This window comes from Euprymna scolopes, chromosome 3 (genome assembly GCF_053919585.1).
Source record: "Euprymna scolopes isolate OS-2025 chromosome 3, ASM5391958v1, whole genome shotgun sequence".
NCBI lineage: Eukaryota > Metazoa > Mollusca > Cephalopoda > Sepiida > Sepiolidae > Euprymna > Euprymna scolopes.
Window position 1 is genome coordinate 86255398 of NC_136484.1, and position 20995 is coordinate 86276392.

Sequence of the window (20995 nt, forward strand, 5' to 3'; positions counted from 1 at the left end):
ATTTTTGCGACTATGAAACGATCTAAAGTTTAGTATTTTATTTATATTTAATAATTTTCTAAGATAACCTTAACAAAATTAGTTTAAATTTTCTCAAATCTTTCGCAATTAATAATTTAATAATTAACAATACTGTAATAATTAAATTTACCTTTAGAAATAAAACTAAAACTAATTTAGTTTAAAATAACAAAAATATAAACTGTTGGATAATTTCAGGTCGGTAGAAGCAAACGGTTTGGCCGATTTTTTCTGAAAATTAACAGTAGGTTCTTTGATAAAACAAGAGCGCGTTTTAAATGAATGTTTCTGTTTGGAGGACAATTGAACAATAATACTTGACTTTCGCATTTTAAACTTTATTCAAGTCATTGCCTAAACACAATTTTATAAAATCAACAGTAGATTCTATAGATGAAAGTGTATTATGCACTAAGTCATTGCAGGAAGGCATGTAAAATATCCTCTCGGCGCACCGCATTATGTCCCCGACTAGAGCGGGCAATCAATCGTTTTGATCGAAAAATGGATGCTTTCACCGATTTTGATGACAATAAAAATATGGTGTTCAACATTCGTTAGTCTTCATGGAATACCGGGAAACGTCGAGTCTCTCTGCTAGTTACAGAATAAAATGAAAGATACGAAACTTCCTGAATACATAGACGATTCATGATGACAAAGATCTTCTCGGATTTTAAGGAGAGAAAAATAAGTATATTAAGAGATTCGAGAGAAAAGTAGGGAGAGAGAGAGAGAAAGAGAGAGAGAGAGAGAGAGAGACAAAGAGAAAGAAAATTTTGAACTTTTGAAATTTTTATATATTCCAATAATATGTTAAATGTACGAATCCTTTGTCGATTCAATAGAAATGACAAAAGTAAAATTTATTTTCAATCAGGAATCAAAACATTTGATTCATTTTTCATCTTCTGTTGGTGATCTACTTGTTTCTCATGGAGAATGTTCTGCTCATCTGACCAGACCATAATTACTTTCACCCCCCCCCAGAAAACAAACAAAAAACAAAACAAACAAAAAACAAAAAAAAAAAACAAAAGAAGGGGAAATAAAAAGAAGGAATATTCAACGAAATATAAAATTGCATGTACCATTTTTATTTGCAATGTTCTCATTGTTAGTTGAATGTTCTTACTAGCTACAATGAGATTATTGGCGTGTTGAGTTGAATGACAAAAAACACGCCGAAAGTTTCATTTACAGACATGACTACAATCAAAGACAAAAAACTGCGAGGCTGGCCGCTCATTAGCGCAGCAGAACAGTAAATCAGATTGGAAAATCGTTTGGAAAATATTTTGATTTCAAGTTAATGCATCGTTGGTTGATGACTAAAAAAATAGATTTTTTTTCTTAAACATTCTATTTTATTTTAGATCGATTATGAATTGTGAAAAATGTTTAAATAAAATAAAAAGAAATTAAAATGCAAAACAAAAAAATAAATGCATATCTTTGTTATGGCAAATGTCGATGCGACATATCAAGATTTTAATTACTGATAGAAAAGTTGGAAGTTTCTAGACGCTTAAAACCATCGCTTCAATAACGGTGCATTTACTTGGTCAATATGCCGAAATCGTAGAAATACGTGCTTATTTATATCTGATCGGAATTTTGAGTGAATAAATTTTATCCCTATTTTTTCTGATAATTTTATGCATGTAAAAGTTTTTAGCATTTAACGTTAATCTTTCAGTTTTTAATGCATGTTTTTATTTTTCAATAAAAAACCGTTAGTCTTTAGTGACTCTCTAGCCTATCGTAATGGATATTAACAATGTTTGCAAGTCTTTCATGTTCATAATCTAACATTGCTAGTTTAAAGAGATAGCCACATTTGCTTAACGAATATCTTAAAAAATTGGCAAATTACTATTTCTTAGCGCATTAATTCCATTCGTTGGAATCGATTGTTTACAAAACTTTAAAGTCTGCAAGTCTGATTCCACCGAAAGAAGAAATAAATTCTGATACTGGATTATTTAACAACGAAGCGTCTAAGAACAGAGAAAATATTTCTAACACAGAAACTGTTTAATGTATTCCGTTGGCTTTCAGAGCGGTGAGCCTCGATAAATGATATGCAATTGAAATCTTTTAAAGTATAAATAAATTAGCAAAAATATTTTTTAATGAAATAAATGTAATTGTTATAAGGATTATAATTGAAAACAGAATGCATTTCACTTCTCGTATGGTACATGCAGATCAGCAAGTGTCCCGCAATTTTCTTCTATAATTTCGTTAGACTAGTCAGCTGAGACCAAAGCGAAAATGTTAACGTATTTTTAGTATAGCGTAGATTTAGAATAGAGTTCGAATTATGGCAAAGATCTATTTCGTATAAAGAAATAGACGGAATCTGAGCAAGAAAATTGCATGACAAATACTGCAGAGATCACCTACAAAAGTTGAACTGAAATATTGTTGCTTTCACAAGGCGATCGTTCCGAGTACACACACTACGGGAATGCGACTTATGGGCCATACTCTTGTTTATTTTAAAATTTCATTCGTTAAACAAAAAAAAAAAAAAATGAAATAAAAAATTAAAGAAATGGACGTCTCACTTTCCTCATCGCTCTTTTTCTTTTTCTTCTCATAAAAATGGTGTTTTTCGGTTTAAAAAATTCAAATTTCCTTATTTTTGTATTTTCTGAATATATTGCAGAGCGATTTGGAAGTTGAATTGAGGTCCTGTTATGATCTTTTAACGTTTCAATACTTTTATTCTTTTGTTCATACGTTCCGACCACTGTACAGTTCAGTCATACCAACACAGTTTTTTTGGATGATTTTTTTTCTTGGCTTTTCACAACGCACAGGTTTAAGCTTTAATAGTTTACAGCGCATGTTTTAAACAGTCATATACACGGAAGCAAGACTGAAGGTAACCATGAGACATTTGGCAAGATTTCTGTTTATCAACATGAAATTCAATTTCTTTTTTTTTTTTCAGGGTGAGGGTATTTCGTAGCTTTTTTTTAAACGTCTTGTTCCAATACACTGGCACCATGGAACAACAACCCGTGGGATAATTATTGTCTATCGAATCAGTAAAGTCTTTCACCACGAACGTTCTAAACATGATGCGCAGTCGGGGATAGAAGGGTTACCCTAAATTCAACAATCTTCCGTCATCAGCTGAATATCCGATGCTTAAACAAAATGATTTCAACGAACCAAAGCAAAACACCTGCATTTGCTTTGGTATTGTAACTTTGTTTTTTTTTCTCTTTTTTTGTTTTTTTTTCCGTTACCTGTGTTTTGGAACAGAAATGAGCTCGGATATTCTTTCTGCTCAATGGCGCACCCTTTACTTCATACATGTAGATATATACATATATATATATATATATATCTACATGCATATATACATATATATATATCTACATGCATATATATATATATAATTTTTTAAAAAGTTTCTATTCTCTTCGGTTCTCATCTTTTTCAGACTTAGCTTTCCCAGTTGAGTCGAGTTGATTAGCAGATGATACCTGGGAATTTTGAGAAGGGTAATTTTTGTCCAGATATTTTAGCATTTCGTTCAGATAGTTCTGAATTGCTGTCATCCCCGCGGTCACCGCGGGACTCCCAAAGCCATGAGTGATTAAGCTGAAGTGTGTCAAGTGCCGCTGAATTCCCTGTTCCAAAATTAATTGAGGACGGGCATTGCCCAATGGTGATCTGTCTTGGTTTAATAAATCCACTAACTCTTTAAGTACTTGTCTGTAAACAAGGAAAAAAGAAGAAAAAACGTAAGAAAATATTGGCATCACAAGAATACATTTTATCTAGATTTTTTCAGAAAAGTTATAATAATTACACAGATACAACACATATAGGATATATATAGTATATATGCATAGTATATTTATAATATATATAGTACATATAGAATACCTATATCTATATATATATAATATATATAGTATATATATATATGTATATACATATATACATAGCATATTTAAGATTATATATAGTATTTACTACGTATATAATATATATTATATATACGCATACATCATATATATACATATATACGCATACATTATACATACATATATATATATATATATATATATATATATATATATATATATATATATATGTAGTATAGATAGGCTTTGACTATTTCATGAGAAATTACAATTTAAATTCCTGGGATAAGTTCAACATAGCACTTGTATTAGCCGATTTACCGCTGGAAAAATCACAATCATAAAAGGGGATTCAACTATATATTAGTGAAAAAGTAAAAAAAAAAAAGCTTAACTTTTATATATTATCAATCATTCCAATGTATTTATTATGTCTTTTCGAGTATCTTTTATTTTAATAAATGATCCAATTGAAACTTTTAATTACAAAATACGTAGAACTGTGCACATGTCACCAAACAATATATGAAAATGCAAATGAAATTCTGAAAAATCAGATGGACTCGAAAATGTCCTTCTAATATTTTCTTCTGCCATTATTTTAAATTCATCTAGTTTATTGTTGACATTGACTAATACTATTTAAAACTAGATAAATCAATTTGTTTACAACAATACTTCCCATTAAAATGCAGTTTAATATTTTGAAACAATCTTTGCTTATAAATCATCAATTCAAGAAAAAATATTACAAAAGTTTTTCCACTTTTGGAAATTTATTCTAGAAAATTATCTTTGAAATTATCTTTGAAATTATCTTATCAACTAAATTACCTCGCATTCCTCTTATTTTATAATGGAGATATTTTATTCTTTTTATTAATTTAAATAATTTTCTTTGTGTGCTATCTTAATGTTTATGTAATATTCCAATTCTCATGCCTGGTGCTTAGTATAATATTGTAAAGGTCTATAAGATTTTGTTTTCTTTAAATAATTTTTAAATGATTTAACCAATTATTAATCAAATATAATTTAAATGTATTTATTAAACTGCATTTATTAATATCATTCTTTAATTTCGTATCTTTATTCTTTAGATGTTTGATATTCAAATCATATTTGATATTCTTTGTTCCGTTATGTAAATTTTATATTTAGATTAAATTTAAATTCCACGTATTTTTCTAATTTGTTAAATTATAAAGATCTATGCATACGTTATCGTGTGCTAAAATAGTAGGAATATATGATCAGTATTACCCAATTAATATATAAAAAACGTAGTTTATTTTTTGGTTTATTATTTAATGAACTTTATAATTGAAAATATAAAAGAGAACCTTAGGCTTAAGTGCAAAATACATTGTTCTTATTATTTCAATACTATTTATATAAAAGCGTATGTGGAAATGTGACTTACTTGGTTGCGAGAATCATGTTTTTACGCGTGTGCTGTTCGGTGGGATCTGTGTATTGCCTGCAAGTGTACTCTGCACACGGCCGGGCCGGAAACTCAGTTTCGCATAAGTAGCCAAAATCGCGGGCTAACCTTATTGCTTCCCCTGTTGAGAAAGGTTACATTCATTAAAACTGATTGAATCGAGAACAAAAATGCACTGTGGAGATATAGCAAGAAAGAATGCACAAACATGACCTCATAATTAGAATCAGATTTGATATGAATGTAGCCATGAATAGATTGAATACAGAAGAACGCAGACCAATTCAAGGTTATTGAAAATGCTATGTCATACATGTCAAAAGTTGCATTTTAAAAATCATGTTAAATTTCTTAAATCAATTCAAATTGTAGACAAATAGTCATAGGTATTGTCACACTCGACAGTTTTAATAAAATGTTACCGTAAAGTTTTTAAAATAACATTTATTCAACAACAACTTTAGCGTGACAGATAAAAAAGAATATATATATATATATATATATATATATATATATATATATATATATATATATATATATATATTATGGTCCACATTTCCAATACTTTTATCGTCATCGAAATCGGTGAAATTGCCCATTTTTAACTGAAATCGATTGACTACCTGCTCTAGTCGGGGACCCACTGTGATGCACCGCAAGGATTTATTCACATGCCTCATCGCAGTAACTTACTCCACAATACATTGCAGTCTACACTGCACTGTAGAGAACCTACTGACGATTTTATAAAATTATTTTTATATAATAGCTTGAATTAAAGTTTAAAATTCAAAAGTTAAGTATCATATTTCAGTTGTTCGCTAAAGAGAGACATTTATTTTGAACGCACTTCTGTCCTATCAAAATCGAACTTTTCCTTCTTCAATTCGATTTTTTTTATCATTCGTTTTTTATACTATCGGGAGCATCCCGATGCAAAGCATATCTAAGAATATTCTCAAACACATAAAGTACATTTATGTGAACTTTAAAAAACAAATCGGCCCATCCGTTTCCGAGTTAATTACGGAACGATCTCACACCCACGCCCAAACACACACATATATTTTATATATGAGTAACGATTTTAACTAGACTTCATACTGGTAACATTGAGTGTCTTTCATTTCATAACATTTCATTCGTATCCAGTAAGTTGTTAGTTTCTTACATATTCCTGCGAGTATGCATCTAAGCATTTAAAACGTCTTCACCTCTAAATAACTAATAAACGTAATTGCAACAATAATAAATGAATTGAAGAATTGATTTGGATGAAAGAAGACCATTTTTATTGCTGTTATGCCGCAAGGTTGACGGAATCTTTCATCAATGAATCTGTGATAATCAATTTTTATTTGTGTATCTTTTCTTCCGTAGATTCTTGCGCCTCTGCTCTTCCATATAAGTATCAACAATAGCGCTAATAAAGTGTGAAGCATAAATATTTTGAAATGCAAGAAAGTTTACATAAAAATCGAATGCTTCAAACACGTTTTTCCCCAGGACATATTTTATCGATGTGTGTGTTTTTTTTATTGTTATGCTCTTTTCGTCCAGTTGAAAAAGTTTAAAGTTGTAAAATTGCTGTTTATTTCGATTTATTTTGGAAGTGCTATAAAATACTAATAAAAAATTAAAAGAACATAAAAGTAAATTATATCAATTCTGTGAGCTTTAGGATATCATCTGAATAAATGGCTTCTGATTGTCGGCGACATCGTTCAGAAAAAAAGTTTATCGGTGCTGTTGCTTACACTACGAACATCTTGGTAGAAATTCTCAGCAAAAAATGTATCGTAGGCGCTTTCATCGTATTAGAAAAAACAGGCAGAGTTGTATGTCCGTCGGGTTTCTGCTCGATGGAATTGTCTACCAAAGAAAGTCATGGCATATTGAGCAAGTACAGTCGCTTAGGACAAAGAATTCAGGCGAGATCTACATGTACACCTCTTTTCACTGTTTTTTGACATGGTTTGTTTCACTTATTTTTGTTCAATTCGATTTGAAATATCTGATCTGATCTTTTAAATGATCCAAAGCAAGTCCAACGGATTGACTAAATCTACAAGATGATCTTATCTCTATACCTTGCCATATCTTTATGGATTACAACAAATTCACGGAAAATTTTCCCAAAATGTTCTATTTTGTGACGACTGTTAATTAATGTTGTCCTATTTTTCTAATCTGTTAACATCATAATTTGATATTCTTTAGCGCTAAATGACAAAGATGAATAAATATAGAAGCACGTAGAATTGTGCTCCTGAAGCGGTTGCCCTTTTTAGACCGAGGAACTAAGATAAAAAACAAACAAACAAAAACAAAAACAAGAGTGAGAATTTTCCTATTTCTTTGATGGATATACCTTTTGAACACAGAGGTACAAAAATCTGCGGAGTCAGTAAGATAGAGCATTTATTGGTTCACGTTCTAACACAAAAATCCGATTTCCAATCAATTTGTAAATCTTCTTAATTAATACTGTCAATACTTTATCTCTTAATTAATAATGTCATAGAGATAGTCGAAGGATATATCACATTGTTACTCACAGATCCTTTTACTTACCGAAACGTGCTCATGAATGTGTGGTAACATATCAGTACTTATGTAAAACAAATAACAAGATATATATATATATATATATATATATATATATATATATATATATATATATATATATGGATAAGAAAGGTATTTGCACTTTTAAAACATCGTTTCTTATTGAATTATATAACAGTTATTAGAAAGCTAAATAACGATGTGTGTTTGTGTTGTTTGTGTCCCCCCCCCAATTTTTTTTTGATAAAAAACAAACATCGTTATTTGACTTTCTAAGTGCAAATACTTTTCTTATTAACTTATAACATGGAGCCACATGTGGTGCAAGGCATTTAAGCCAACCGTGACTAACACATCCACGGACTGCTTCCCACGAGGGATTTTAAATTTCCGATGGGAAAGATAATTTACAAAATAAAAAAAAAGTCAGAACCTGATGAAGACATTGTTTTTATAAATCGAAAGCTTGTTTGTTGTTCATGAGAAATTTAAAGTTCATGTTGGAGACAACATAAACACGTGTGTTTGTATATATATATATATATATATATATATATATATATATATATATATATATATATATATATATATATATACTAAAGGATATATATATATACATGTATACATACAATATATATTATTGAGTTCACAGTTCAGAGTGTGAGTGTGTGTGTGTATGTATGTGTGTCTGTGTCTGTGTATGTTATTTATTTAAAAGCTACACGAGATCTAAATAAATTGTACTTTAGCTTTGATATTCCTACGACGGAACACTTTTTGTTTTTAACATAATAGTATATATATATATATATATATATATATATATATATATATATATACATATATATATATATATTTTATATATATATATATATATATATATATATATATATATAAATTTAAAAATGTTTACAAATGAAGAAGCAATAAATACAAATTATAAAATATACCGTTAATAATATAATATTTATAAAATATACCGTTAATAACATAATATAAATATATAATATTTGACGATATGATATTACCATGCTAAATATATTAGACACTTAACTGATCTGTTTCCGGTGTTGTGTAATTTCTTGTTGGTTGCTAAAACTGATAAGAAATTACACCACCTGAAACACACTCTGAAGAAAAAAAATGTACGAAAATAATAAATACACATAACCCGAACACAAAACAACGTGTTGGAAAGCAAAAAAAGAAAAAAAGAAAAAAAAAGAAATGTAAACAATAAACATGTAACTGTTTCCTAAATGCACTAGGTAACGATTTAAACGTACGAATTAAATAAGAAATGAAATGTTAGGAGGCCATTTAATTCCGTTTCGTTAGACAATCCTGTAAAGCTAACACCGCTGAGTTTATTATATTCTATATCACGATTTATTTGTATTTCAATATAATTAGACAATGATCCGGATCTGTTTAAAGTCGCTATCTTTAATTATGATTTCAAAATTCTTTTGGACATCAAAAACATCAAAGTTGATTTAATACAATCATTGCCCACAAATCATTAGCAAAAAAACAAAACACAAAAAAACAAAACAAAACCAAAAAAACACACGTAATCTAAACAGTTTCTGGCTATTTTGATTGTTTTCGCTTCAAGCAAAAGCTAATATGTTGCAATTGTTTGTACAATTAGTCGAACTAGATATCTTTTTTATCCGTATTTATTGACCAGTCTGTGAACTCGATGTCTTGAATTTCAGTACAGAACACGGGAGGTGGGGCGAATGCCACAAAGCAGTTGTCGAGAGGAATTCCCGGAATGATTCGAATACTTACTCATTAATGACTCGATATTATCTGAAATAGTTTATCGATAATTAAACTTCTTGGATGTATTAGCCAACGAAAGAGAATATCTATTGTAAACCATTTATTGTATAGCATTAATTGAACGAAAGTTGCTAGTTTTATCCATGAGTGGAGGGAAGCTATAGTTTCATTAATTTTACATTTCTTTTTTTTTGTACAAAAATATCGTTGACGGCTGTACTTGCCTGGGATATCCAAAAATAGTAAAGACGATCAGGTTTTGCTTTAGTTTAAAAACAAAATGCAAATTATAAAGAATAAAAATAAAATTGTAGTTCGATAGTTCAGGACTGAGAGCAGAAGTGCACAAAGTTCTCATTCCCAGGCAATGCTTGATAAGTAGATGCAGATAATAAAATGCGTATTAAATGTGGAATTCTCACTGGTGTCGCTAGTGATAGTCTTGGAATAAAATATTTTGACATTTTTCTTTGTTAACAAGAGGAAACGTTTATCTTTTAAAAGCTTCGAGGCCACGCGTCTGGTGACTCTTATACTTGTTCATAACATTTACTCAACTTTTATATATTTAAGATAATACTTTTTTATGATCTCCCGATAATAATGATAATATAAACGGTCGATTCTACTTGTTTAATTGCATTATGTTCGTGCAGAATTGACAATTGCGTCTGGTACGCATCAATGCGACGCTATTAATAGAACCCCAACTGAACCGAGAAACAAAACAGACAAGAGGCCAATTTGAGCAAGTGAAAATCGAGAATTCCCAAAGAATGAACAAAAATAAATAAAACTGTTGTAAACTGAAGCGTTTACACTTCTCATAAATGACCCATTTTGTTTATGGATATTATCCGATTTCTTGGCCGGCTTATTTGTTTTTGATTTTCACTTCTTCATTTTTATTATATAAATCCCTTAACGAGACGATAGTTCAAATTCAGACTCTCAAAAATATAGAATTCATAATTACACGCATCGATAAATATGATACATTCGAGTTCCGTGGTGGTGATCGTTAATTCAACTAACAAACGCATGTATCTCCCGAACGAAAATTTCCATATTTATAACATTGTGTGGCTATGTTCCATGCGTCTGTGTGTTTTTCCCGCCTCTACAGAATTTACACGTGTTTTTATTTAATATTCATCCATTATTTATTGATAGCAAAAATGCAATAGCGTAAAGTACTAAATAAAACGTAAAAACTCCTATTCAAAGCTAATATAATTACTGAATTAAAGTCTAGAAAACAATTCCATTCAAACTATAATGTTTTACTATATATATATATATATATATATATATATATATATATATATGTGTGTGTGTGTGTGTGTGTGTGTGTGTGTGTGTGTGTGTGTGTGTAGTAAAATACTATAGCACATTCCTGTTCGTTTAAAAGAATACAGCATATAAGAACGTAAAAATGAAAAGAACTGTCATTAAAAAAAACAATAGAATATATATATATATATATATATATATATATATATATATATATATATATATATATATATATATATATATATATTCGTCTAACTTATGATGAATCTCACAGATGCATTCAACCGAAATTCTTTTTATCCTATCACTCACCGGACGTGCAAAAACTTTCAACTTTTATGCATGTTAACTTCAGAATTTCTGTTTTATCTGTCGCAACTGATTTAGTAACGGTTGCGTGGACGTCTATTTTTAATCCAACAAATTTCATGATTGTTTTACGGGAATGATATATTTAATATCGAAGATTATGTACTCAATTTTTCCGCTCCGAAAACCTTTCTCATTCAACTTGTACAGTTTCATAGGTCTTATTATTGCCATCTTATAAAACTTGTCATTATAGATAGATCTCATCTTTCATGTTATGTAGTAAGTTGGTACGCGTTATACTGATTACTATGATACAGTATTGTTTGCAAAAGTAGTCCAACCATTGCATTATTATCTACTCACGTAATACATACAAGTACGTAATTTCTTTATAGTAACAATATATACATCTATTGATGCCCACCTTGATTCAAATTGTATCACACCTTTTATTCAATTGATTCAACTGATGGTCGACGTATTCCCTCCGACGACAATTTATACGATGGACGTTGATTATTATGACAGAGTATGAAGATGACATATTCAATGAATGTTCTCTTACTTATGGAAAGTATTTCATCATCCAAGTTGAGACATCTTAACGGCACACAAAAGCAGAAATATGGCTAGAAAGTGTTAGATTAATTAAGATGAAATTCTTCTCATATAGAAGAGATTTGTATGTTAGATTGGCTAACCATTCAACAGTTTTAAATTCAGTAATAATCGATCGATCAACCATTAGTTTAATGTTACTTGTTTGATATGTAATAACCTAAATGCTGCCTAAAAATATAGACACGTCTTAATTTATAAACATTATAATTCTTGCTTCTCCATCTGATGCAGTTGATATTGTTTATATAAAATAGATAAATCCATATGGAAAGCATGAAGTGATTGTTGACGGCGAGAACATTAGCTGATTTGCGTGCGAATAATAAACTAAACTCATACCCAGCTCGAATTTTTGCTAGAATGTCATGACAAAACTGTTTATGGACATAATCTAGGTGGCTCCTTAATCTCACAAAAAGAAAAGAAATTGACGAAGAAAATGCACGAGAAACGATCGCGATTATGTTTCTACTTAAGCATTTTATTTTAAAGAAATCATACATGAGTGTATTTTGTACTTTTTGGGACAAAGAAAATTCATGTCAAGCAATTGTAGAATCTATAAATTTCACGGACCATTCTGTCTATATATTATATACGAAATATTGTGATGGAATAAGTTTTCGTCCTATTACCCATTATATATATATATATATATATATATATATATATATATATATAGTGTAAAATCTTGTTTAAAATTCAAAGACTCACGTTTTCTTTTTTATAACCTTCGTTTATTTCCTGGATTTTTTTCCATTACAGCTGTTTCATTGATATATATATATATATATATATATATATATATATATATATATATATATATATATATATATATATATATACACAAACACGCATATATATAGTAATAAGTGGGTAGTAATAAATAGTATAATATATATATGTACATATACACATACATGCATATATATATATATATATATATATATATATATATATATATATATATATATATAGTATTAATGTGTGGTAGTAAAAATGTAGTAAGATTGTACTCCCAGAAAAAAATAGAATTGTTCGCATATGGCGTCGTGGATAAAGCATATGGCAAACTTCAGTTGTAAACTTACACTTTCCTAAAGTTGAAGGTTCAATCCTCATTGCTGGCAACACTGAAAATACGAATCATTTTGGACTTCTACCAGTTGTGACTAATGAAACAAAAACATGCTACGTTAGTGGGTTTAATTTAGATTTCAGTTCCAAATTCCGTCTAGATTGGCGAGTTCGATAGAAAGATTCCGGAGTTTGACAAGATACATGTGAAAAAACGTTGTGAAATAACATTTCAAGACGAGAACAGTAGTTCGTAGTATTAAAATAATACATTTTCTTTGTAAATCAAAAACAAGTAATTTTATGAATTTTACAAATGTGTACGAGTTTTATATATCTGCCAAATAAGTATACAAAAAGCAGAGTTGTGATTTCCGTGATATAAGCGTTTGAATTTTAAAATAAAATGCGTATGATGTACGTTTCTAAGCCAAATTGCAACGCAATATTATGTAAAACAAACACATTTTTATTTGTTTATGGCGTCTATCGGCAAAATATTAATTTTAAACGAATAAATATTTGTTTATTTTACATAATATTGCGTCGTAATTTGTCTTCTTAACGTATTTCATGCGTATTTTATTTTAAAATAAGTATACATATAAAAATGCGTAATATCTTCCTTTGTGTTGATTAAAATGATATTTATCATGGGAGAAATCGACATTCTGTGTTTTCAGAAACATTTGATATACATTGATATGAAAACAATCAATTTAACATTTCATATTAATTAATTGTCTCATGGAAGAAATTGCTCTAACATAGTCACTTAAAAAATACATTGATTAATTACCCGAATAAATTATTTATCGGCATAACTTCAATACGATATACGCGAAAGTGCGTCGATAACATAATTTGAAGGGCATTACACATTTTCACGAGGGAACGCGTCTGTATTTTATTTGAAACAGAATTGCTACAGATTTGACAACAGTAAAACTTTTGGGATTAATTAAGGAAAAATGACATCTTTATTGTATTTGTCGTTAATTTTGATGAAAAGCTAAATTTACTTAAAAGTCGGCTTCTCTTCGCCTTCGTAATTGTTGTCACCTTGTTAAACGAATCATTCATGAATAATTAAACATTAAAAGAAGGTTTGTTGGCGATGAATAATCGAATTCGATGTGTGGAGAATTTTAATAAGAATTTATGCATTTTGTATTATCGAACGTGAACTGATGTCAGCCATACAATTTAATAATCGGTTCAAGTTCATTTGGATTTTAAAGTAATATAAAACGTTAAGTATTACATACGATATATAAAATAGAAGTTTGTTGACCCATTTTTATGACGAATAAGTAAAAGATGTATTTTAAATACTCATTTGAAAAGTCACCGTTTTCCATAGCATAAAGATGATCTAAAATGAAATATTACTATCTAAACTGCATTTTCGAAGCTGCAAATTATTACTAAATTTTGATATCGCATAAAAATTAACAAATAGTCATGGAAATTTATATGCTGTAATTTGTAATTTCACCATCCGCGGCTCATTTAGTCAGCATGATGATTATTCCTTTTTAGGTTTGGCTAACACACACAACTGAGCAGTCATAATGGTTAAAAACACAAAATTAAGTAATCAAGCCAAAACTTCTCTCAACTTGAATAATATAGATGATCAAAATAGGAATTTACGTGTATTGTTTTAATTTTAGAAATAACTATACATAATTCTCGTGTTAAAACTTTTGAAAGTTATTTCAATTTTATAATTTTATCAGGAAAAAATAAAACTACATTACTTAAATACTAATTAATTTTTCATCCGTTTGTTTGCACAATTGACCAACGGATACATTAATATTCAAATTTAATACTTAAAATCATATTTCTTTAAAAATAATTCAATAATGAAATGAAAAGGTTATTAAACATTTCTTGCTTTAGAAACAAATTTTAGATTTATTAACACTTAGTAATTTTTTTTTTATAAACAGTTTAAAAAAACAATATTATCTTAACAAAAAACTGTTCTTCGATGTCATTTTCCAACAATGAACGATCGTTCAGATTTTACATTTCTTTCTTTTTATTGAATAGAAATTATATTATTTACTAACATTTAACAAAATTATGTATTATTCTATAATGTTTGATATTATTATTATTATTATTATTATTATTATTATTATTATTATTATTATTATTATTATTATTATTTGCTGTGAAGGTCAAATAACGATGCAACGAAAAAACGTCTGTTAACAAAAATCACACGGTTGTTAATGATTATATAGGACGAGTACTATTATCTAAGTGAGAAAACTTTTTTCCAGTGGAATCAGCACATCACTGCCGGTAGGCCACTCGATGATAAGGGTTAATTAGTGTAATGTGATCGACAACAGCTAAGTGATAGTTTTTATTGATATTGGGACAGAATTGTACATAATCTATGGGGACGGGATAGCATGAACTTGTTCACATTCGACTTGAAGACGACCATATTGTAGTCAGCTGGAAAGTAGAACAAAATTCCACAGGCGGGCAGTTCTAGGAAAGAAGCTTTGTTCACGGAATATGCGTTTAGACTCCATATCTTTTGCAATATGATTCAATAAAAATATTGTGTACATGAATATAATTCAGTTTTCTATGACGTGCAAATTCACTTTTGTACGAAAAAATATGATAATTTTTCATCTCATACTTTGCGCATATCATGCAATATATAAAGCAATAAATTGTCCATAAAATAAAGAATTCATTCAATGTTTATCTGTCAAAGATGTCCAACACTTTCATCAGATTCTCAAAGAGGTTCCTGACACAAAAAGGTGAAGAACTCATGTTCTAAAAAACACATTCAATCAAATAATAACTGAATGTTCTTATATGTAAGCTTCGGATAAACTTACCTTCTACTAATGATGTAAGTAAAGTTACATTAGCTGCTTTCCGTCGTCCAGCTGGTAGACTGAGACCTATTTTTTCCAATTTTTCTCTAAGCGATCTGCCACCATTTTTCGATTTTGCCCTGAAAAATAAAATGAATACAATAGAATTTTAAAATAAATACATTTACGATGAAAGGACATTTCACAATATATTTTGTGGGGAAAATTAAATTGTATATGTATGTGTGGTTGCCCGTATGTGTATGTATGTACGTGTGTATGTGTTTTATACGTTGCTTTACGTGTGTGCACCAATAGATTGTCAAAATGATTCTGCATTGTAGGAAATCTTTTATTTTAATCTATAAATCAATTTCTTATTCAGAATCACAACGAAAATAAGATAACGGAGAAACTGAAGAAATTACCTCGCTTTATCTTTTCTCGTCCATCGTTTATTTTCCTGTCTATATTATTTGGCAAAATCTATATTATTTGACAAAGTCTATATTATTTGACAAAGTCTTTCCAGTCAAATAATTTTGCTTCCAATATAATTTAATTTGTAACCGAATCATTTATTTGTAAAATGTCAGAAACTTAAAATTCTTCTTCATATTCAAACTAATCGACGTTCATTATTTTGAATCTCGGTGAAAATTATGAATCTATTAGTTTTGCTTGAAACCCGATTCCGTAAAATATGCACACATAAACACATACAAGTACACAACAGGGGTTTATTCATAAAACTATGCATGGATATAATGTTATATTACCATTTCTGTTTTACTTAAAATATACGTTAATTTTATTGAATTCTTCTGAAACATCAAGACATCGAAGTCATACTAGTATTTGAATTCAAGAAGATTGTCCATCGTCTTCTAGTAGATTGTGACGTATGAAATGCTATATATAATTGTGCAAATTACTATCGGTTATAGTGTAAAGTAAAAAATAACCATTTGATCAAGTTTAACTGAATAATAATAATAATAATAATAATAATAATAATAATAATAATAATAATAATAATAATAAACCTCTGCAATTTATTGCTTGACATTAAAATAAAAAAAAACGACATAAATTATTGGTGAGAAATATAAATCTCTATTTGCAATTACTTAGATGTCCTCAACATAATTACACACCATTTCAGTCCATTTAACGGAGGTGTTTAACACAATAATTATTATTTTTTTTACTGTTACTCCTTTAATTTAATGCATGCCCATCAAATAAAATGTTCAGTAGGGAATTTTCAGAATTTCATAGTAAATGGAGAAAACGGTAGAAGTATTTCGACGAAATTAATCAAGATGGTAACACTCGTTTACGTGTTAATATACATAAATTGTGAAAAAATGTTTACAAATTAATGATTTTTGAAATGATACTTTAAACTTGCACTGAGCTTTTAAATTTCTTTATATATTATTGATAAATAAGGTTATTAATTCATAGTCTTTTTAATTTAACAAAATAATGCGTAAAGTCATTATAAAAATCAACTTACCGTCTCAGTACACCACCTAGGAGCGATGCGTTTAAGCATTCAGGAGGAGATAATCGCCGCTGAACCTCCGCAACAGTCACTTTGTACTTGGACGTCGAACTGAGCAAAGAAAGACGGCCTGGAACTGAGCAAAAGACATCTGTTGGAGATGTCACTCCCGATATTACAATATCTTTATTATTTTCATTTTTTGGCCGGATGCCTGCTGCAAAGAAAATCATATCAGTTCCAATCTATTTAATCGTATTATAAGAGCATATATTTGATAGTCGTCACATAAAGTTGCTTAGAAAACTAATTAAAAGTTGTTTCTGTTCATTCTTGTTATAAGAAGAACGAATAGGGATTATTAAACACAGAATAGTTCCTTAAAAGTAATATCATTTCTTTAAAGTTGCAAAAGCAAAATTTATTAATAATTATTTTAGAAAATATAAGAATTCAATAATTTTTTTTTAGTGAAAATATTACATCGCTATTACCAACCCGAATAAAAATACATTTAAAGTATTTTGGTTGAAATATTTTAAAGTAAACTATTCTTATTTTGTTTGCCTTTTCTATTATCAAGAATCAGCCACCGTCTTCCAATGAAAAGGAAAGAACGAATATAAATGGCTAAGGGGAAAATATTTCATATTCTAATGATAGTTTTCTTATCTGAAGAAAAATATGAACCATATTCTAATAACGGTAATAATTGTAATAATTACAATAGTAATAATGATCATATAATGTATATTGGGAAACTTGTTTAAATTAGTGATTATATGCTCATTGTATTTTTATCAAACTCTTTTCAAATATTAAGATGTATTAATAAAGGTTGGCACGACAATTTATGAACAGTCTAGAAAATCCATCAAACCAGATTGGAAACCGAATGACTACTAATTAATTTGTATATTATTGTATTTCATTCACGTAAATGAATCGTAAGTACATCAATAAGTCCGCAGGCTAACAATCTTTAAAAAGGGCATTTTACACTGGGAATTTTCTTTTCCCATTAATCGAATGTTGCATAGTAAATTCTAGAAGCAATTTTCAGGCTGTACATCGCTACGGACTTATTGATCCATCATCACATACAACAATTGTATACATACATGTTTATGCGATATTTAAGCAGAGCATTTCTTGAGTACAAATCATAAAATATTGCAACAGAAGCACCCACCAAAAGTTTGAAGAAATAACAAATGATGACTTTATTGGTCACATGCATTCATTTAAAAAAATAAATATTTGTTACAAAATAATCAGATTGTTCAAAATTTAGCTGCTGATTTAAGTAAAATAAGTTTTAATTAAAACTAACACATCCATTTTAATTTTATCGTCTCGTCGAAATATATGTTCGCTACGTGAATAATTCCTAATGAAAAAGCAAACCAAAACATAATACACTTGCATTGATGGTTTATTTAAATGAAAACCTCATCTGGATGGACTATTTTAAGCTTATCTAGTTATTTCATTAACTGTTAACTATTTTGGGAACAGCTGTTATGATACACCGAATCATGGCTGTCCTATCATCGCTGACGTTTGTAGAAATGTTTCAGTTAATTCATTGATTCACTCTCGAATTGATCTATTCTTCTGTAAAATCGTTATTTTGTTAAAATTATGTTTCACATAGAATTATACAAAAATGGATTGGTTTTATTCTTTGTGAATGAAATGCATTTAATATTCATATTTAACAGGTTGGTGTATAATTTCTTTTCATTCTATCATGCATTTTATTGTGATTTATGCGTTATTTTATGCAAAAATCTTTAAAGTTGCATCATGATGTTTCTAATATCATTGAAATGAAAATATTCAAATTTCTATCTGATCTTTTCACTTGAATTGTTTTACTTCCCAAATATTGAACGCACGTTAAGCTTATAAATCGTGAAATCCGATTTTTATAATTTATAGCATTTTAAAATGTACATTTCAAAAAATGATATCAACATGGAAGTTCATAGATAATTCTTTCGAGATAAAAACGAAAATACTAATTAGAATCTATCAATAAATAATGAAGATCATCTACGAGAACGTTAAGATACAAACATAATCAGCGGCATGATGTTGAACAATCTGAGCTAGATAGAATTCAATGGATTTTTTTTTTATTGAAATCAACGCTAAGATTTCATGACATCAAAATAAGTTGAAAACTATACAAACAAAATACAAATGTGATAAATATACATTTTACATTCAAACAGAAACAAATAAAAATAATGTCAGATTAGTTTAACAAAATCAATAATCAATAATAATATCAATAATTACAAAGCCATACTTGATAAATTCGAGTATTTGATTATTGGATACTTTCTTGTTTTTGTTAATATTTCAAATGATAGTCGATCAAGTATAATGATGGCTTTGAAATACTCCATTCTTATTAATGACACAAATATTAATGGCCCAAGAGACGAGAAGAAAAACAAAGCAAAATTCCTCCTTGCCAACTGACCAAAAGTGAGATGTTGTACCTATTTACTATGCCTCCTCACGGGACAGAGTTAGACACCAGGGTCGTTTTTTAACGTGGAGAAAAGGTACAAAAATAAAAATTGTCTCAGTCGTGAAGGATTTCTCCTCCACCGAAAGAGAACAAGAAATGGAAGTGCAGCATCTGAAGAACAGATGCTACACTTTGATCTTGACCAAAAGGCCATGTTGTAATGTGTATCGCATTCAGTAATGATTCATAAGTTCTCTCAGTTGTGTTCATCTCACTGATTAATTTTGATAAAAGGAAAGAAATATCCAAGTTCATGGCGCCATTATCACATGCAGACTATTGTTGTCTGTTTTATATACCTGTTCTGTACATACAAATAATACGCCAATAATGTTAATGCTGGAACTAATGAAAGTTCCGCGGCCTGAAAACGTCAGACTTTCTCCATGAATTCGATATAGACAACAATCGCAGCTGAGAAAATATACCAAGACCCACACTGTCAACTTGATGATTCTGTGGTGATCTTAACACGCAGTCTTCTGATCAAGATTTAGAAGGTAGTGTATTCTTATCACGTCGGGATCATCAATTTGTTTGAGTAGGCTTCTGTAAATTTTCTAAGACATGACTGTTGTCTATATCCTTTTTCAGCCGAGATTCACGCTATGGATCCAGTGTTAAATGGTTGGATCTTTTTCAGACAAAAACACATTATTCAAATTGTCTTTTCGCCATGCTCTGGTGCGCACATTTATACACATTAACAGCGCGCATACATCCGATTCAAGTGTTATCTATTGATAATGAAGTAATGAGTTTTCTTTGCAAAAATGTATAAGTGAGTTACTAACTAAATAAAAGCAAGACGATAATTAATTCACTTCACGTGCTTTGTCAGTGTGGGTGGCAGAGTAAATAGTAAATTATTCTGACACTTAAGAATGTAAGAGTAATACATAATCCAACGACAGAAAAGAAAACGCCGCTGTCATGGCATCAGTAGTGTTTGCAATTGAAATCCATTAAAAAAACACGGAAAGCAACTAAAACAGTTTAATCTCTAATAATTCCTAGCTTGTTTGTTTAAATGCTATAAAAGCACATATTTTCATTTGATGAGCA

General features: G+C 29.2%; 1 protein-coding gene across 18 annotated transcripts in view; it reads right to left on the reverse strand.

Annotated features, from left to right (window-relative positions):
- Positions 1-1097: 1097 nt before the first annotated feature.
- The window catches only part of LOC145256949 (transcription factor AP-2-epsilon-like), a 275670-nt gene continuing 255772 nt past the window's right edge, over positions 1098-20995 (reverse strand). For 13 of the 18 annotated variants that reach the window (XM_080115628.1, XM_080115633.1, XM_080115630.1 and 10 more), the window contains 4 exons: positions 17398-17602; positions 15897-16015; positions 5335-5476; positions 1098-3756 (listed from right to left, as the gene is read on the reverse strand). In XM_080115628.1, the coding sequence (XP_079971754.1) occupies positions 3453-3756; positions 5335-5476; positions 15897-16015; positions 17398-17602 (770 nt within the window). In that variant the 3' untranslated portion in view covers positions 1098-3452. The remainder of the gene's footprint in view (positions 3757-5334; positions 5477-15896; positions 16016-17397; positions 17603-20995) is intronic. The other 5 variants (XM_080115634.1, XM_080115626.1, XM_080115621.1 and 2 more) reach the window with 1 other exon arrangement.